Below are 20,840 nucleotides of genomic sequence, written 5' to 3' on the forward strand. Positions count from 1 at the left end.
CTAACTCACCTCACTCAAGAGTCCCACAAAGCACAAAGCAAGCAACATTCGAGTAGTGGATCCGACTGGCACTAAACATAATAAAATCAGATGGATTCTCAAACGAAATTACGATCTCAATCTCCCAATATCTCGGATACACACTACCAAACTCATTCACTCTATCCTTACTCCCTAAAGGAAGGCTAAACATATCGCGACTGGCCGGCTGACCCCACATAACTCATCCTACCACCAACTGTCCCACGACCCTCCATTGGTGCTAGATAACTATCACATGAACACTATAACATAAGCACAACTTAAATAATCTTAGGCTAAAAGATTCAATCCTGCAACGATTAGACTTAGACAAGAGCTGCGCAGCAGGACAAAATCCCTTACCATACGGCCATTTAACTCATGCAGTATGTTACTTAGCGCATTCACTCAATAGTTGGTTCACACACGAAAGAGTCGTACAACAATCAATAAGGCATTCTACAAGAGATAAGACATCATATCAGGCAATTCTATCATACGATTCCTGAAGATCATTATCCTATTACTAGCATGTTGTTTAAACATATCACAACATAATCTCAAATAACTGTGTGGTAATTTGGGGTCTACTTACTGGCTCCGACTAATCGTACACATCGCATCCTATTTGATTATTCTGAAAACCATTTGAAAATCTTTTTCCTTAGTTTGAGACTGGATTCACACGAGTGTTCCTCCAATTCACTCAAACCAAGGCTCTGATACCAACTTGTAACATCCCAAAAATCTCAACAAATTTTTAACCTTTTAAAAATTCCCATTTACTAAAGAGGTAATTACGAAAGCCATTGTTTCCAAAAGATTATTTAAAATCGGAATCGTTTACAACATAGTTCTCAAAACATTTTCAGTATCAGAGTTTCCCAGAAATCTTAAGTTCCAAAACACGAGAATGTGTACGGTAATGCCTTCACCTTGCCACGATCCACTAAGTACCTGAAACCATAAACCAAAACTGTAAGCACGAAGCTTAGTGAGTTCCCCCAAAGTACCCACACAAACAATTAACACATACAATAACAACATGCAATGGGTCCACAACTAAAAGATTGGATTACCCTTAAGCCCACAGTATGAGTATGGCTTGCCTATCGGGCCCACAACTCATATCTGGCTTGCTCCTAAGCCCACAACATAAGTATGGCTTGCCCCCGTGGCCTACAGCTTATGTTTGGCTTGCTTCCTAGCCTAATTAGTCATTAGACTGGCACACAAATGTTCAACCCTCAGTACGAGTCTGGCATACCAACCGGTCCTCAATTCGTATCTAGCAATATGGAAAGATAAAAATCAGATCTTGGACACTTACAAAGGTTCAGAAGGATGCCAAGCTGAAAGATGAGGGACTTGCTTGCTGGATCTTGCTTCCTTCTTCCAACTCCTTCCTTCTTTGGCTCCAAAGCACCACACTAACTTACAAATAAGAGGGAAAAATGATTAGGGTTTCATTCAGGGCTTGAGGGCTGATGGGGGCCGAGGGTGAATAAACCCTAGCCTCCTTATTCCTTTAAATAGGGGCAAAAACCCGGAAGATTAGGGTTTCATTTCTAGTGACCAACACGACGTGTTCCAGGAGGTAACACGTCGTGTTGCTCTTAATGAGACCCGCGTCTTTTCTTATCTCGACACGCCGTGTTGGTGCCTCCAACACGCCGTGTCAAATCCCCAAAAGGTGATTTATACCCAAAGTTGCTCCTCGAATTTCGGGTGTTACAACAACTTAGTGTTCACCAAGTGTACTCCATCCCCCCATGGTTGCCTTACTGACATATATTGTTATGGACTCCCCTAAGCATTATTGTCTATCCCAAAGATGATCCATATGATAGGTCTCTTGAAATTAGATGGTAAGGACATAAAGTGAGGATAGCGGGAAGGGGTAATCGGGCTGATGATTTGATAATAATAAATAAATATTTAATTATTGTGGGTTGAAAACTCTATGTGCTCACCAGACCCCCAAGCCCGACCCACTCGGTTTCTTATATTATAGGTAGTGGCATAAGAGCACAAGTGTGATGATATGATGAGAGATTTATGGATGTCTATAGGCCAGTAGTTTAGATAAACTACTAAACTAGTGTAAGGCCTGTATTATTTCGTTTATGCTTATGTACTGTATCGACAATGTCATCCCAAGTTTTTTAGTATAAATAAAATACGTTTCTTTGGAAATGTTTTAATAATATAATTATCATGTTTTTGGGAACAAATTCCGCAATATTATTATTTTAAGGATACTCTGATTTCAAAATAAACATAAATAAATCGGTCTTTTCTGATCGTGAAATTTGGAAATATCACAGATGAGAAATTAATATTCTCCCAATATTTTTTTTCATTTTAATTGCTCAATTGGGTTTTAAGTGTAATCCTTAGAAATATTACCAATAATTATGACCTTAGACACTATTTTCAACAATGAGTTCAAAAGGTAACATAATCTCTTGGGTATTGACTCGTTATAAAGAGATAAAAAATGAAAATAAATGGATATGTGTCAAAGTTCATTTTAGTTTGTGACTAAAGATCGACGGATGAAAATTGTTGCTATGTTTTCACAAAATTTATTGTTTCTAATAATGAAAATTTTGAACTACATCGGTTTAGATTGATATTTTGCTTCGTCGTGAAAGAACTTATTATAATGTATAGTTGAATTTGTTAACTTTATAATGATTGGTCTGATATATTATCCAATGCTAGCCCGTCTAACTGTATATTAGATCGATCAGGATGTCTATTAACATTATTGTTATTATTTTTATAAAACATTATACACTTAGCCATTTAATTTTTATGGTCGACGTTTTCGATTGGTAAAATAGTTTACAAAAGCTTTGTGTAATTAATAAAAAATGATATTCAATATAGTTGATGTGATGTAGCAGATAATTAATCAAAAATATATTTTATAACTATTATTTAATTTATTATTAATATAATAATATTAATAGATTATAATAATAATATTTAAAAGAAAAACAACTGGACAAAAAAAAAACATAAACAAATAAAAAACAAATTAAAGAAAAATAATGGAAAAAATCACAAATAATATAAGGATGCATAAAGAAAAATTAATATTAGCATAAGACTGAAATAAGTGATGGTGAGCTTACCGAGCTCCATTTCCAAATAACACTCCGCCTCAAGATATTGTAAAATTGTGAGAAAGAGAAGGAGTGGGGTATCGAATGAGGGAGAAGAAAAGGAAAATAGGAGAAGGATTAGGAGGAGGAGAGAGACTCTCTTGTGTTTACAATTTGTGTTGTCGAACTTGACATATCGAAATTGAGGATCGGTGTTTGCTGAGCTGACTCAACAACTTCGTCTAATAACAAGATATTATAAATCATTGATATTGAAAAAGTTAAAAAAAATCATGATGGCATTTTGCAGATAAGGAGCGCTGGCATATACCCTTTGAGTGATCAAGGCACTTAAAGATCAAATTGTAACCCAAAAAATTGATTATTTTCTGACATTGAGGTCCGGAATTAAGAGAATTAAATATATCCAAATGCATAAAAACCCTGTAAATCACAAATTCTGAGTAAAAGAAAAAAGAAAAAAAAAAAAAAAAAAAACTCGTATCAGAGCTAAATAATAAAACCCAAAAAAACCAAAGGAAAGCACACACAAACAGATACCGATTCCCCACTCTCTTTCTCTCACTAAAACCCTCAATTGTCTCTTTCTCTAAAATCATCACCCACCGAATTACTCCCCCCTTCATGTACGCTTCGCAGTATTGTGTTTCCACCATGAATCAGTAGTGAAATTCAGTTTCTCCAAATTCCTTGATCCAGTTAGCAGGTAAGAAATTTCATGTATTAAGCTGTTATATTGGGATTTTGCTCTGATTTTTTGGTACACAAATTGGCTTTGGTAGTTTAAATTGGGCGTTTTTTTTTAAACCGAAGCGTTTAAAATTCTACAGTTTTCTTGTCAATTGAATGTGTTGTATTTTTTATTGAATGATCTCGAAGTGTGTTTCACTTTCTTGATTCGATAGTGCATTGGTGCAATTCGACGATCAGATAACCCTACGGTTCGATTTTTCTTGATTTTTGTACAATTCGTGTTTAGATGATCATGAATTTTAACAATTGAGATTTGTTTTAAGTTAGAAAAAAGGGTATTAATGTTAATTGATTGTGTGCAGGGTTTGTAGGGATGGAATTGAGATCGAGTAGGGTGTTAAAAAGTGGGAGACATCGTGTTGTTTTGGGTCTTGAGAATATCAAATCTCCGATTGCAAAGAGGAAAAGGAGCTCTGGTAACAAGGTAGCAAATGAGGCTGAGAGGTCATCACTGAGATCTCATCTATCAAATTCTGGTAAAAAAGGAGCAAATGAGGCTGAAATTGGGGTATGTGTTGATAATCCTGATGAATATGTTGAAATGGGCACTGTGTTTTCAGAAGGTATAAAAGTTGGATTAAATACAGATGATAAAGGTTTGTTTTTGGGATCAGAGGTGTTGGATCCTATCAAAGATTTACCAGTTTCTTGTTCCGAAGGAGAAATCGAAGAGGAAAGTGTTGAATGTGTTCCTGTTGAAGAAGGAAATAAATCATCAACTAGTGAAACTGATCATTGTTTTAAGGAGGAAATTAAATCACCGCAGGACTGTGAACACGAGTCTGAACATGTAGAATCTGAAAAACTTGCTGATGGTACAAAGATTGTCCATGGTGATGACTTGTCAATGTTGAATGCTTCCAAGAATGCTGATAGTGGTATTGATAAAGTTATGCAAAAAAAGGGAAGAGGAAGGCCCCGAAAGAAAAAGAGAAAAATTAGCAACTTAAACAAGAATGAAGTAGAAGATGTAAATGGTGAAGTTGTTGAAAGTGGTATTGTAAAACAGAAAAGGGGAAGGAAAAGGAAAAATGTTAAGAAATCGGAATGCAATGGAGATGAAAGAGCTAAAAGGAAGAAAGTTGGGGTTCGGGTTAATGAGAGGGTGTTGCGGTTGAGGAATACGGTGGTCAGTGGTGGTGGCACGGTGGTTGATGGTGGCAGACCGGAGAAGAAGATAGAGAGGCGTGGAAGGCCTCGTAAGATACGTATTGAAACTAATGAGATTCCTTTAAAACCCTTAAAAAAACGGGGAAGACCACGCAAAATAGATGTTGAAAACAGTCAACCAAATGTGAAACCAAAAAACAAGAAACTAAAACAGGGGAAAGAAAAGGTATCAGACAAGAAAAGACTCAAAGATATGATTTTGAAGAAACTCAAAATGAGAAAAAGAAAATTGAAGCTTGTGGCCATTAAAAACAGCAACAGTGGGTTAGAGGCTAATAAAGTGAAAAGAATAAGAATTCGTAATAGGAAAAGTGTTGTTACTGAGGGCATTATTGGAAGAGGAGAACGTAAGAAGTTATTGAGAGAGAAACTTCTTGATATACTTTCAAAGTCTGGGTGGACATTTGAGCGTAGACCAAGGCTCAATAGGGTGCATCAGGACATGGTGTATATTGAACCTAATGGGAGGACACATTGGTCAATCACAAGAGCTTATTCTAAGCTTACAAAAAAAGTCAAAGATGGTGATGCTGATACTAATGAAGTCTCTGCATTTATGCCAATGTCACATGTACAAATCAGTATGCGATCCAAACGCGTGGATAAAGAATTAGGCTGCAAGAAGAAGAAAAACAGGATACAGAAAGATGGAAAAAGAATTAAAAAAGTATTCACCACCAAAAAGAAGAAAAAAGATGGCAAACCGAAACGTGAAAAGGGTATTATTGTCAAAAACAGAAAGCCACGCCTTTTAGTCCGTGGTTCAGAAAAGGGAACCAAACAAGATAACAATGGCTGTTTATTGTATAACAGGAAACGTAACCTTTTATCATGGATGATTGATTCGGGGGTAATTTTGTCCGGTTGGAAAGTGAATTATGGGAAAACTAGAAGGAAGAAAAAGGCATCGGAGGGGACAATTACAAGTGATGGGATCGTTTGCAGCTGCTGTAATCAAAGTATGAGTATATCAGAATTTGTAGGTCATTCTGGAGGGAAACTTAATCAGGTGTTTGATGATATATATTTGGAATCTGGAGTGTCTTTTAGGAAATGTTTATTGGATTCATGGAGGAAAGAAGAGGATTCTGGTAGTATCAGATTTAATCTTGTTGATATTGAAGGAGATGATCCGAATGATGATACATGCAACATTTGTGGAGATGGTGGAAATTTGATCTGTTGTGATGGTTGCCCTTCTACATTCCATCAGAGTTGCCTTGACATTCAAGTAATCGCAAGTTTCTCAATATCTGTTCTTCTTGTAATCTATTAAAAATTTGTTTCTCACTCACTTGGTTCATGTAAATTGTAGAATTTTCCTCCTGGTGAATGGAATTGCTTCTACTGTTCGTGCAAATTCTGTGGAGTGGTTTCCGTTATTGCCCCTGACAAACCTTCATCTGAAATGCTCTCATGTGGTTTATGTGAGGAAAAATGTATGTAATCTTGTACATGATAATTAACTACCAAAAAATGTCTTGGTTCTTGCTAATGTGTTGTGTTTTTAACAATGTAACAAACAGTTCACCAATCGTGCTCGATCGAAGTGGGACCCATTGATATGGATTCCAACAGACCACCTTTTTGTGGGCAGAAATGTCAGGAGGTATGCTGAAAAGTGAAAAAAAAAAGAGTGCCATTTGTAATTTGACTAATTTCTATGCATGAATTTGATTTTGATTTTTTTTTAAAAATAGCTGTTTGAGCGATTGCAAACATATATTGGGGTGAAGAATGAACTTGAAGATGGATTCACATGGAGTCTGCTTCAGCGTTGTGATATTAGTCAAGATTTGAGTATTCACGACATTAAATTAAAGGTGGAAAATAATTCGAAATTGGCTGTTGCATTTTCTGTTATGGATGAATGTTTTGTGCCAATTGTTGATGGGAGAAGTGGAACCAGTATAATCCATAATGTTGTATACAACTGTGGGTAAGTTCCAAATAACTATACGTTTCTTGAATATTTGATTAAAAATAGTATATATATGATTATGATATCTCATCTTCTTCCGGAAACTTTTCAGATCAAACTTCCGGCGGCTGAATTACGGTGGATTTGTTACGGCTGTACTAGAAAAGGGCGATGAGTTGATCACAGCAGCATCTATACGGTTACATGGGTCCCGGTTAGCTGAAATGCCATTTATTGGGACCCGCCACATGTATAGACGTCAAGGGATGTGTCGCCGCCTTCTCGATGCAATTGAATCCGTATATATATATATATCTTACTTACTTACCCAACCTTATTTGTTACATTTCATTTTTTTTTAATTGTTATTTATATATTAAAAAAATATTTCAGACTCTTTCTGCTATTGGTGTGGAAGAGCTGATCATTCCTGCAATCCCTGCACTTGTGCAAACATGGACCAAGGTTTTTGGTTTTCTCCCACTTGAAGAATCAAAGAAACAAGAACTGAAGTGCATGAGCATGATTGTGTTTCCTGGTATCAACATGCTTCAGAAGCCTCTTTTTCATCCATCTGCAGGTAAACTCACAAATGATTGTCTTTATTTTTCTAAAAAAAAAAAAAAAAAAAAAAAAAAAATTTAAGTTTTGATTCTGAAATCTGTTTAAACTCTGTAGATTCTGGCGAGAAAGACTTGGAATGTACCACAAACCATAAAAGTGTCTCTCAAACGACACCAAGCAATGCAATAGATTGCAATGAAATGCCTGCTGAAAATGCCATTGATTGTGAGAAATTGGAAACCACATCATCAAATGCAGTAGTAGATTATGAGGAAAAGCCTGCAAAAGATGCTTCTGTTGGTTATGAACAAATGGAAGAAGATATCATGATAATGGATAATGGCGGATGTCCAGAAGATGATAAATTAACTAATTCTCACAACCTGTACGACTTAAATTTTCCAGTAAAAAACATTCCGGATTGTACTATTCGACCTTGTTCTACAATGACTTGCGGGCCACACCAATCGTCGGAATCGGAATCACACGTCGAGAATCGTGATTCTGTTTCTGCTGTGGTCAAAGAGTCTCCATTGACTTCCCAATTGGTTCCCAAAATCACCTTTGACTTGAATCTGCACCCTACAACAACTGTGGTTGATTTCGTTGGTGACGATTCCAAGCCTTGCGATATTCGGCCTCTTGTTTTGCTTTGACTCGGTTTCGAGAGCCTAAGGTCAGATTATATTATTCATAAAATTTTGAAAAATGTGAGGTGATGTCTTTCTTATTCCAATTCCATTAATTTGCAGGTAGATCTGACTCCGGTACTGGATGGAATTACATGGTTGCATGTTAATAATAATCAACCGCTCCCTTTCAGATGCTCTAGATATGCAATGGAGAACCTTTTTTTTTTTTTTTTTTTTTGTAGATTTTAGGTTTGTAAATTAATCTTTCGTTGAAAGGTTTGTAGGGGAATAATTTAACTCAAGTTAGGAGATGGAATCCAGAATTCCGACGGGTTTTGTGACTCCATGACAATGTTAATATATGAAAATATAGAGGCTGGTAAAGTGGATCTTCATGTTAAGGTAAATTTCACATCCCGTTTCTTGTCACCTTGATAAGTGGTTTTCTTTTGCAGTATGTTGGTTTTAGAGTGCACTAATTGGTAATTTTGCAATTGTAGGCGGGAGCTTTTGGTAATTTTGCACTAGTTTTTTTAGCAATAGCAGTCGTAAGGTAGGCAGGAGCAACTCATGGGGACAATGGTTGTGTCTTGGAATTTGCTGTGTCTGAATAATCATAAAGAGTTTGTAGAAGTTGTGTTGCCCCTTTCCATTTGCATTACGTCCCTTTCAAAGTGTGATTATGTGTAGTTGTTAGCTTTTTTGACGTAGCTGTTCACATTAAAAGGATAACTCCTTTTAGAGTACTTAATGAGTTAATTCCCAAGTGATCACCACTAAGCTTAACCATCTTAAGGATGAATGGGTGGAGAACAACTTGAGATCAACACACACGACACACCAAAAAAAATGTCTCATCTTCATTCCCACCGGCTTCAGCTATATTTGAGTTGTTTGTAGGGAAGCAAATCAACAATAACCTAAACTTAATTCAAAACTAATGTGATGATTCTTATGATTTATACGACTACACCAAAGTTGCAAAAGCCTTATTAAGATGACGGATTCTTCATATCATGACTTCTATTTAAGTGCTTTTTAGATTTTGCAAGCCAATTAGCAAGATGTGAGTTTTAGTTATAAAAAACAGAGTAAATGACACAAATGGTTCTTGTGGAGTAGGGATGAGCTCGGTTCAAAACCTATCCCAAATTCGGTTGGAACAAAAAAGCCCAAACCAAGAACCTAGGACCCAGGACCATATGGTACATGTACTTCGGTTCTCGTATTCGGTTCCATTACCCGCAAACCCACTTTTTGTATGATGACCATATGTTTGTGTTCTTGTGTGGTTTACTTGATGTTCTTGAAGTATTTTAGTTAAGGTTAAATATGTCACTTATGGCATACTAGAGGAACCATAATAAACCAAAAGAAACCATAAAAGTCCAACATATTTTTTATGTATCATGTTTTCAACACAAAAAAAAACAATAATATTATGTTTGTTCCAAAACCCAAAAAAAAAAACAAAAAATTAAACATCAGTTGACATTTTTCTTTTCCTACCCGTCTTGATCGTGTATTCAGTGGCGGACCTTAGTGGTGCCCGGAGGGTCCCGGGCCACTGCTCCTATTCCGGCACATAGTGTAATTTTTTTTTTTAATGTTTTTTTAATGTTTTTTCTATTAGGTGCACCGGCTTAAAATACGAGCGTCACTACTAAGAGGGTGTTTGGCTAAGCTTTTTAAAACAACTTAACATGGTTCCACACCACTACAAGTTAAAAAAGTGTTCGGATGAAAGTAACTTATCCGGTGGAGAACCTCTAATAAGTCATTTTTTAATAAGTTACCCTATACTTACTTATTAACTCATAAGCTAATAAGTTATAAGCTATAAGCTAATAAGCAATGCCAAACACCCCCTAATTTAGATTTTTTCGGAAATTTTTTTTAGTGTCACCCCTACTAAAACCTTCTGCGTTCGCCACTACGTGTATTGCTTCTTTCCATAGTAGTTACTATCTAATAATTCTAATTTATGGTTTGTAACAAATAAAACAAGAAATGTTATGAAAAATAAAGTAATTATCCAACGCTACATCGTCATCTTTTAAAATATCGTCAACATTACCAATAATTGGTTTATTTGATTTTTAATTCAATTTTAGGTGCAATCCAATGCCTCCGCTATCGGTACTGTAAAATGAGTTTGATACTTGTCTCATATGCGACCACAAATGCTAAATGCTAATTCGGATGCCACAATCGATACTTATATGATCAAACATCTAACAAAAAACGATTAAAATTATAAGTCGATTACTTTATAAATAAACTTAAAAAAAATACTAAAAAGAGTATTAGAAATTACATTTGACCATTTGAGAAGCGATATGGAATGCAACATGTTTTGTTTCCACCACTTAAGGATGTTAAATTAGGGGTGAGTAAGACTGTCAAAATTTCAGGCCTGACCCGATACCCAAAAAGCATCGTTTATGTTAATATGAGATGATACTTGGCACTCGAAAATTACGAAAAGTAGGTTCAATATTGTTGGTACCTGTGCTAGTACCGAAAACGAGTATCATATATGGTACTGGTAATGTTGGTTCCGTTTGGTACTCAATATTGTTTTTTTTAACAATTTTTGTGATCCTACATAACATACCCACATAGTCCACATAATAAAAAAGTTTGCGAGAACTCGCCTAAATTGACGACAAGATGAAATCCACAATCTAAAGTTAGTAATATCAAGTCTTCCCTAAAACTACACAATAATTAACCCTAATTTAATAATTATGGTGAGACATTTATCTACACTTCCTTATCGAGTATAGGTCCAAATAAAGCGTACTATTGGCAAAAGACCATTTAGCCCCTCCAAGACCCAAACGCAACATAGTTAACCAAAAGTCAAACTTGTTCAAAAAGTCAACTGTCAACATCATCACGTCGCTACTAACACAGGTTCGCTACGCTAACGGCTAGATGACATGATAGTCGCGATTTGCTTAAAAAGTCGTTGCGCTATTTTGTTGTTTAAGCCAACTTTCATCCAAGGTCTTAATCATTTAAGACCTAAGCTCTAAACCTCCAAATCACGTCAAAATGTATTCTTAATGGACAACGTTTTCAAATTTATCCATTTGCACGTTCTTAACGCCATCATTCCAAGTCTATGCCAAAAAATGAGATTAAAAAGCTCTTAAACTCATAAATGGACCAAATAACAAGATAAACTTCTCATCTTCATACCACAATGGATCTAAAAGCCAAAAAAAAATATACAACCTTTAAGGCTAGAGACTCACCAAACAACAAACAAGAGACCAAAACATGCATAAAACAAAAGATCTAGACCTAATAAATCATAAGACTATGGTCATTGGTGACTAAATGAATATTTGGTTGCTAAAATTGATTAAAAAGAAAATAAACACTTTGAAACCAACCGACGGGGTTGCTGCATCCATGCCCAGTCGCCCATTTTTTTAGAAATATAGTTGCCACGTAGGTAGCTCACAATATGACATTTGGATTCTTCTCAATGGTTAACTAATTTTAATTATTATACAAAACGTATACTACATATATTTGTATGTTATCTATATGTGTATTTATAATTTTACACAACATTAAATTATATCAAAATTTATAACTTTATTTTCACTACAAATCAAGACCAATATTGGTGTATCTATAATAAAACTTTTTATAATAAAATTATAAATAATTTTTAAGTTTTAAAATAAATATATTACTTGTATTTTATAAAATAAATGTAACATACACGTTTTGAAATCGTGTTTTAAGTAACTAATATTATGAAATATTATGTGAATTTGAGTAATTGAGTTCTAACATATGGTTTTTACTAGAATTGAAGTAAAAACTATGCTTAGAATCATTCAGAAAGTATTGGAAGTCTTATGAGATTCCAATCAAATGTCAAATAGTGAAATTTAACGAAAATATAAAGTTTGAATAAGTAAAATTTTATTATTCAGAGTTTTAGATAATCTCATTAGAAACATTTAGGCGAAAACCTCATCGAAATCCGAGTTATAACGAAGAAGTTATGACCAATCGAAGATCCGCGACAAAACCGGCACGGCGCCGAATGACGTAAAAAGTGAGTTTTTGATAAAATACTTTTTAGTCTTATTAATCTAAATGAAAGTCGTAGTATTCGTTAAACCGAGAAGTTCGATAAAAAGAACGCCAAAATCTGACTTCGTATGAAAAAGTTATGATTTTTCTAAGTTTCAGCTTAACAGTAAACGACTAAAAACTCGAATTTTAGATCGAATGATTTTTATCCGACACAACCTAAACAAGAATTGAAGATCTCGTCAATAGTAGTACAACGGTAAAAAGTCTGACGAAAACGGATGTCGGATGAAGAAATTATGAATTTTTAACGGATTTTCCAGTCCCGGTCTGTTAAAAATAATAATATTAAAAATAAAGTCAAAATTAGCCGACGAAGTCTAAACGAAAGTTGTAGAATATATTCCCGCCTACGCGTGCATATAAAGAACGTCAAAAACGGAGCCCGTATGCGAAAGTTATGGAATTTAGAAGATTTGGGTCCATTTTCCGAGGAATCTCACAAGGATAAGGTCCGGAATAGGCCACGCCATCGGATCCTCGCATGCATACCCCGTGCCCGCCATGCGTGTCACTTGCTGATTTGACCGAAGAAGTGGTCCAATGGCCTTCCGACGTGCCTCGCTTCTGACTCTGCCCCGTGTTCGAAGTGTTGGATCAATCCGAAGCCTGCACGCAGCCATCTCGCATCCGAGCCTCGCCCCTTCTGCCATGTGTTCCGAACCTCGCAGCCATCTTCCCTCTCCCTCTTGCTTCGGATCCGAGGCTCGCACCTATATAAGGGGTGCGAGACCTCCCGGGTAAATGTTAGAAAATGTGTCGTTTTCACCCCTAAACTTATATTTCTTCTACTTCCACTTCCCCCGAAGCCCCGAGATTATTTCCAACGCCCGAAACACGCCCCGAAGTTGCCGAGAAGCCCGAAAAATTTATCTTTTCAGTTTTGAAGCCCAACCCTCGCAGGGCCCGGTTTTCAACGAAGAAAGCTAATTATAGTAACGAAGTGTTGCCCAAATTACTATTTTAACCCCCGGTTATTTCACGGTGAGTTTAATATATAGGAACAATTGTATGTTATGTGTTATATGTCCTATGTGCTTATCAGTGTTATTATTCCGGGTTATTTTCTCGTGTTATTTTTATTCGCTATTTTTTTAATATCAAAGTAATACCTTTGACCATGTGATCAGTGAAATGACTTAAATTCACATTGGTACTGGTAGTAGCATCTGGCCATGTAGAACATGTCTCCGTAAGAGAATGACTTCTATTCTATGGTATTGGCAGAAGGTTAGTCAGGGCTATAAGCCTGAAATCTACCAAAACGTTAAACTGAAGTTGTATGTCTTCTATGCCATTTGGGCCAAAGCTTTATTGATGTATATCAAGTATGGAAATTGTTATGTCTTATTGATGGTATATCTTTGGATCAAATCAATGATTCATATGGAAAGTTTGTCACATGATTCACATATGCCTTTGTTGTTCCTTGTTCCTTTTTGCTTCTGCCATATTGAAGTATATATATGGCATAACGTTATATTGTATCTATTATTGAACTCACTAAGCGTCACCGCTTATCCTCTCAATGTTTAACAAATTGCAGGAGATAAGCATCCAGTATAGTTATATACTGATAGAAGATTTTTGAATAGTTTGAAACTGTGACAACCCCATTTTCACGGTCAGAAAAGACCGATTTTGTTTATGCTTTATAAAAATTAGAGTACCTCTTTTAATAAAAATGTTGCGGAATTTGTTCCCGGAAAAACATGATAAATACGTTATCAAAGCATTTCCGAAGAAATGTATTTTTATTCATTTTAAAACATTGGGATGTCATCGTCAATACAGAAACATAAGCATAAACAGAACTTACATTCATTATCACTAGTGATCTACACCTCTTTAATTGCTCAGTGTAATGTAACTTCGTATCGGCACCTGTGATTCAAATAAGCTTGAGTGGGTCAGGTTGGGAAACCCGGTGAGTACATAGGGATTTCAATCCCACAGATATCATATATACAATTTAGAACTCACCAAAATATACAATTTTACCATATATATATATAATAGCAACTCTTACCCCACCCCGTTAATCCTCACAACGAGACTATCCATACTCCCGGACCTTAAATTTTACCTCCTACTTAATCCATACTCTCGGATCTAATCCACGCTCTCGGATCAATAATTGTGCCCATTCCATACTCTCGGATTAGGGACAAGTGTCTATGTGTAAATCCATTCTCCCGGATTAACGACGAATGACTATGTCCTATCCATACTCCCGGACTGAGGACGACTGACTAGGTCTTAATCCATACTCCCGGACTAAGGACGATTGACTATGTCCGATCCATACTCTCGGACTAGGGACAATGACTATGTCTAATCCATTCTCCCGGATCAATGACATATACTAAATTTCTATTCTTTGAGTATAACTCACTCGTACTCATAAGAAAATACTACCCAATATTCCTCATAATTAATTTAGGTTTACTCTTTATCCTAAATCATCATATATAATCAGGTACGTTCTTTAACACGTATTTCAGGCAACATCAATTAACTCGCACATAAACATATAATTAATACTTCAATCAATACTTGTATTAAAATCATGTTCATGAAAGGGACTACGCACTCACTTGATTAGGTGGTGACTCGGTACTCGGACAGCACTTCGTTATCTCAAAACAATTTTCCCTTGACAAAACCTAGTATCAATACCACTAGGGTTTAGTCTAACGTTAACCGCGACTAATTAATAGTCTAGCTATTATTATTATTATATAAGTGTTAAACAACACTATATAACTCATACTAATAGCCCAAATAATTATTATAAAGTCCTAATAACATTACTATATTAAAACATAAGCTATACTAAAGATAGGGTAGGCATAGCTCACTTTCAGCGGGTTTTTCGCAAAACCGGGCTTCGCTGGAGCAGCATTCCCGAGCCAAAAGGCTCTTTTCTCGGGACTCCGGGAGCCTCGGGGCTTCCTTCGGGTGCTAGGGGGTTTACCTAGACTTTAGGGGGGCTTAGGGAGCTTAGAGAGAGAGAGTGTAGAGAGAGAAAGTTGAAGGGTGAGGTGTGAGGAAGTTGGAATGCCCGGCACCTCTATTTATAGTGAAAATATCTGATGGACTCGTCGAGTCTTGACTCAGACTCGCCGAGTTGGTGCATGTGGCAGCCTTCTGGTGGTGCCACATGTCCAATTCTGGTGGTGCCACGTCACCCAATATCGCGTATCAGCCTCCCGACTTAGAAAAATCATAACTCTCGCATACGAGCTCTGTTTTTGACGTTCTTTTTTTCAACGCGTAGGTAAAAACAAGATCTACAACTTTCATTTAGACCCCGTCGGCTATTTCTCGACCGATCTTAAATTTAACAGTAGGCGGATATTAGACTGCTAAATGACCGCGAAGAATTCGTAACTCCTTCATACGGACTCCGTTTTCGTCTGTCTTTTTACCGTTGAGTTCCTATTAATGAGATCTTCAACTCTCATTTAGGTCACGTAAGCCAAAAACCGCTCGAACTAAAATTCGAGTTTCGGGCTGTACACTGCTAAGTCGAAACTTTTGAAAAATCATAACTTCCTCATACGAAGTCAGATTTGGGCGTTCTTTTTATGGATTTTCTCGGTTTAACATACTCTACGACTTTGGTTTAGGTTACTAAGGCTAAAAAGTCTTCTATCGTAAATTCACTTTTTACGCTTCCCGGTGCCGTGCCGGTTCCGTCGCGAAACTTCGACGGGTCATAACTTCTTCGTTATAACTCGGATTCCGGCGTTCTTTATGTGTACGGAACCCTTGGAACATATACTACCACTTGGTTAAGATTACTCCTTATAAATAATCTTCCATCAAAAACTCATTTTTGATGCTCATTGTCTCTAAATTGACTAGCCCGGATCTACGGGCGTTACAGAAACTATTGTATTGATAGAAGATTTTCGAATAGTTTGAAACTATTGTATTTTGCACTCCCATATGTATAAAACTACAGAATCCTGGGAAGTTATGTAATATATAACGCTTGAAAATAGTTGGTTTGTATCTAGTAGTTTGTAATCACTTTATCAATATAAAATATTGTTTTTATGAATATGCATGTAGCATGTTTCTTAGTAACAATTGTCAAGTATGAAAGTGTGGGTCTTTCAATCATGGTATCAGAGCAGTAGTTTACGTGAACTAAATTCCACAGATTGGTATTTAGACTTAAACTATTGGAAGTTCAATATATGAACTGAATCATTGTAAGTATATGGATACAAACTTTAGGAAATACTTAAGTAGAGTATTAGGTAAGCCCTAATATATTTTAAAATACAATGTTACTCCATATTGCAGACCAATGGCTGAACAAGTGGCTAGCCATACCCCTGAGGTTGGTGGAGGTCCTCAACCTGAGGAAGTGAATACTCCAGTATCTCCTCGTGAGGAGCGACTCTTGGGTAAACTTACCGGTGTTATTCGAAAGACTCTCGAAGAACACAAAAAGAATGGTGATAAAGGAAAAGAGAAAGCCACTGGAGAATATTCAAAAGGAGAGGTGAAGCGTCCCTCGTTCAAAGATTTCAAGAGTAGTGGTGCTACAGAGCTTTCTGGTGTTCTTAATCCCATTGTTGTTCTTACCTGGATCCAGAACACAGAGAAAGTGTTTCGTATTTCTCATGTGGATCATGAAGACAAGGCTAATTATGCTTCCGCAATGCTCATCGGAGAAGCCTTAGTCTGGTGGGAAGCAACATATGAAGCTCCCAACGGGTTTGACCAGGAGAATTTGGCCTGGGAAATGTTTAAAACTCGTTTGCTAGAGAAGTATTGTCCTCTATACATAAGGAGGAGATTGGAGAAGGAATTCCTCGAACTTAAACAGGGAGGAATGACTGTGAATGAGTATGAAACTCAGTTTAATCAAAGAGCAAGGTTTGCTACAAAGTTTATTCCAACTGAAGACGAGAAAATTCAGTTATTCATGGAGGGACTACGACACGAAATCCACGATTTCGTTGCCAATCGAGAAGTTCTGTCATTCGATAAAGCCGTTGAGTATGCTCGAAGACGCGAGCATGACTTAGAACTACGTGGTGCCACTCTTACTGTTCCGAAGCATCCACGTACTGAAAGAATTGTTCCTGTTCCTTCTTTTCTACCAGCTCAATCCGTTTGGACTGAGCCTGGTAATCAAGTGCAAACTCAAAATGTCTTTCGTGGACGCGGTAGATCACAATCTTTTTCTATTCAATCGCCTTCATGTCGTGTTTGTGGAAGGAATCATCCGGGCCAATGCAAAATAGACAAGGAATCCATTGTCTGTTATGGATGTGGAGAAAAGGGTCATATAAAGCCAGCTTGCCCAAGAAAGGATGTTACTTGCTATGCATGTGGTATTACTGGCCACAAGAAGCGTTTTTGCCCTACTCTTACTAGTCAGATAACGGGAAGTCAAGCTTCTGTTCAACAACCGGCGAGAAGTCAAGCTCCTGTTCAACAATCAAAGGGTACTCCAACTAAAAAGAAGGAGGTGCCAAAAGCTAGGGGCCGTGCATTCCCGATTACCTCAGAGGAGGCACGCGAGGACCGGAATGTTGTTACGGGTACATTTCTTGTTAACTCTAGACCTGCTCACATCTTATTTGATTCTGGTGCCTCAGATTCTTTTGTGTCTTATGAATTTGCGCATTCCTTTCAAATTGCTTGCTATGTACTCGCGCAACCATTTCACGTAGATACTGCGGGAAGTATATCATTACTTGCTGATAAAGTCTATAGGGATTGTGTTATAGAAATTGAAGGCTATAATTTTCTTGCTAACCTGATTCCTATCTCCTTGCCCAACTTTGACATTATTCTCGGCATGGATTGGTTGTCAAAGAACCACGCAGAACTCTTGTGTTATGAAAAGATAGTACGTATTCCCATTGAAGGGGAGAATCCTATCTATGTCTACGGTGAACAAAGAATCTTAAAAATAATCTCTTTCCTCAAAGCTCGTAAATTCATATCGAAAGGGTGTTCTATCTATCTGGCCTACACATTGGATATCTCAAAAGAGGAGAAGAAAACGGTGAATGATGTTCCCATTGCTAAAGAATATCTAGATGTTTTTCCTGAAGAATTGCCTGGACTTCCTCCGGACAGGCAAGTAGAATTCCGAATTAACCTTGTGCATGGTGTTGCTCCGATTGCAAAGACTCCTTATCGTCTCGCGCCAGCAGAGATGAAAGAAATGATGATCCAACTGCAGGAATTACTTGACAAATGCTTTATTCGATCGAGTACCTCTCCCTGGGGTGCTCCGGTATTGTTTGTCAAGAAGAAGGACGGATCGATGTGGATGTGCATTGATTATCGTGAGCTGAATAAGATGACTATCAAGAACAAGTACCCACTACCTCGCATTGACGATTTATTTGATCAACTTCAAGGTGTTAGCTATTTCTCAAAGATTGATTTGAGATCTGGCTATCATCAGTTGAAAGTTCAACAGCAGGATGTACCGAAGACTGCTTTTCGTACTCGATATGGGCATTATGAATTCCTTGTCATGTCGTTCGGTCTTACAAATGCTCCTGCTGTATTCATGGATATGATGAATCGGGTATGCCGTCCAATGCTCGATAAATCTGTCATCGTATTCATTGACGATATTCTAATCTATTCCAAGTCTGAAGTTGCTCATGTCATTCATATTCGTGCGGTATTAGAACTTCTTCGAAAGGAGAAACTATATGCTAAATTCTCAAAATGTGAATTTTGGCTTCGCCAAGTTCAATTTCTCGGCCATGTGATTTTTGGTGATGGTGTATCCGTAGATCCTACCAAAATCGAAGCTATTCAAAATTGGGAAGTGCCCCGTAATGCTTCCGAAATTCGCAGTTTCTTGGGTCTCGCGGGATATTACCGGAAATTCATTAAAGACTTTTCTCGTATAGCCGTACCTCTCACGAGTCTTACACGGAAGGAAGTGAAGTTCGAATGGGGTGAAGCCCAAGAAAAAGCTTTCTCAACTCTAAAAGATCTTTTGACTCATGCTCCAATCTTATCACTCCCAGAAGGTGATGATGATTTATCCGTATATAGCGATGCTTCAAGATTGGGACTCGGTTGTGTGTTGATGCAACGTGGTAAAGTGATAGCCTATGCCTCAAGACAACTGAAAGATTATGAAAAGAATTATCCCACTCATGATCTCGAACTCGCTGCAGTGGTATTTTCCCTAAAACTTTGGAGACATTACCTTTTTGGTACAAAATGTCAATTGTATACCGACCATAAGAGTCTCAAGTATATATTCAGTCAGCAAACTCTGAATATGAGACAACAACGAGCCATGGAGCTGATCAAAGACTATGACCGTGAAATCCTATATCATCCTGGAAAGGCTAATGTAGTTGCCGATGCACTTAGCAGAAAGGTTTATCGTAATAGTATGTGTTATGCTATTACTCACACTACAGTAAAGTTCACTATTCTAGATGAACTAGAGAAATGGCAAGTAGAGGCCCTAAAGCCAGAAAATGTGAAGAAAGAAGGGATTGTACATTATACCGATGTTTTACTTGATGATCCACGAGGATTGAAGGTATTCAAAAATCGACTATGGATTCCAAAGATTGGTGGATTAAGAAAGAAGATTTTAGATGAAACCCATAAATCTAAACTGCCAATACATCCTGGTACATGTAAAATGTGCTATGATGTAAGGGCTAACTATTGGTGGCCTGGATTAAAGAGAGACATTGGAAGATATGTACAGGAATGCTTAATATGCTTACAAGTCAAAGCAGAGCACCAAAAGCCTTATGGAACCCCAGAAAGTCTTAGTATTCCTGTATGGAAATGGGAAGAACTGTCCATGGATTTTATTACCAAATTAGCAAAGACTGCTAGACAGCATGATAGCATTTGGGTAATCGTCGACCGCCTGACTAAAAGCGCTCATTTTCTTGCCATGCGTGAAACGGCTCCAATGGAGAAATACGCACAAGTATACTTGGATGAAATTGTTGCAAGACATGGTGTGCCACTAAAGATCATTTCCGATCGTGATACTCGCTTCACATCTCACTTTTGGGCAAGTATGCAACGTGAATTGGGATCTCGAGTTGCTCTCAGCACAGCTTATCATCCCCAAACAGATGGTCAGACAGAGAGAACAATCCAAACAGTAGAAGATATGCTTCGTGCATGTGTCTTGGAGTTCGGTGGTAACTGGGATAAATACTTACCTCTTGTCGAATTTTCGTATAATAACAGTTACCACGCTTCAATCAAAATGCCACCATATGAAGCCTTATATGGTCGCAAATGTCGTACGCCATTATGTTGGCGTGACATAGGACAGAAGATCCTTGGAGGCCCTGAAATGATTCAAGACACCACCGACAAGATTCAAATTGTACGAGAAAGAATGAAAGCCGCCCAGGATCAACAAAAGTCCTATACGGAAAAGAGGAGGCGACCAATAGAATTCCAGGTGGGTGATATCGTAATGTTGAAGGTATCCCCATGGAAAGGTCTTATGCGATTTGGAAAGAAAGGAAAACTAAG

At 37.2% G+C, this 20,840-nt stretch overlaps 1 protein-coding gene and 1 long non-coding RNA gene across 2 annotated transcripts; one reads left to right on the top strand and one right to left on the bottom strand.

The window, feature by feature from the left end:
* Nucleotides 1-878: 878 nt before the first annotated feature.
* Nucleotides 879-3,316, bottom strand: LOC145136498 (uncharacterized). Its single transcript, XR_013720492.1, has 3 exons — nt 3,165-3,316; nt 1,352-1,451; nt 879-978 (listed from the first exon to the last, which is right to left on the bottom strand). It is a non-coding gene; the product is annotated as an uncharacterized LOC145136498 (long non-coding RNA).
* Nucleotides 3,317-3,662: 346 nt separating this feature from the next.
* Nucleotides 3,663-8,845, top strand: LOC145136497 (uncharacterized). Its single transcript, XM_079070625.1, has 10 exons — nt 3,663-3,861; nt 4,211-6,309; nt 6,394-6,517; nt 6,605-6,687; nt 6,779-7,017; nt 7,112-7,298; nt 7,393-7,579; nt 7,678-8,239; nt 8,316-8,597; nt 8,696-8,845. Exons 2-8 carry the CDS (start codon nt 4,222-4,224, stop codon nt 8,217-8,219), a joined length of 3,450 nt encoding a protein of 1,149 aa, XP_078926751.1. The 5' UTR covers nt 3,663-3,861; nt 4,211-4,221; the 3' UTR covers nt 8,220-8,239; nt 8,316-8,597; nt 8,696-8,845.
* Nucleotides 8,846-20,840: the final 11,995 nt, after the last annotated feature.

Source organism: Lactuca virosa, chromosome 9 (genome assembly GCF_052849685.1).
Source record: "Lactuca virosa cultivar CGN04683 chromosome 9, Lactuca_virosa_CGN04683_v6, whole genome shotgun sequence".
Classification (NCBI taxonomy): Eukaryota; Viridiplantae; Streptophyta; class Magnoliopsida; order Asterales; family Asteraceae; genus Lactuca; species Lactuca virosa.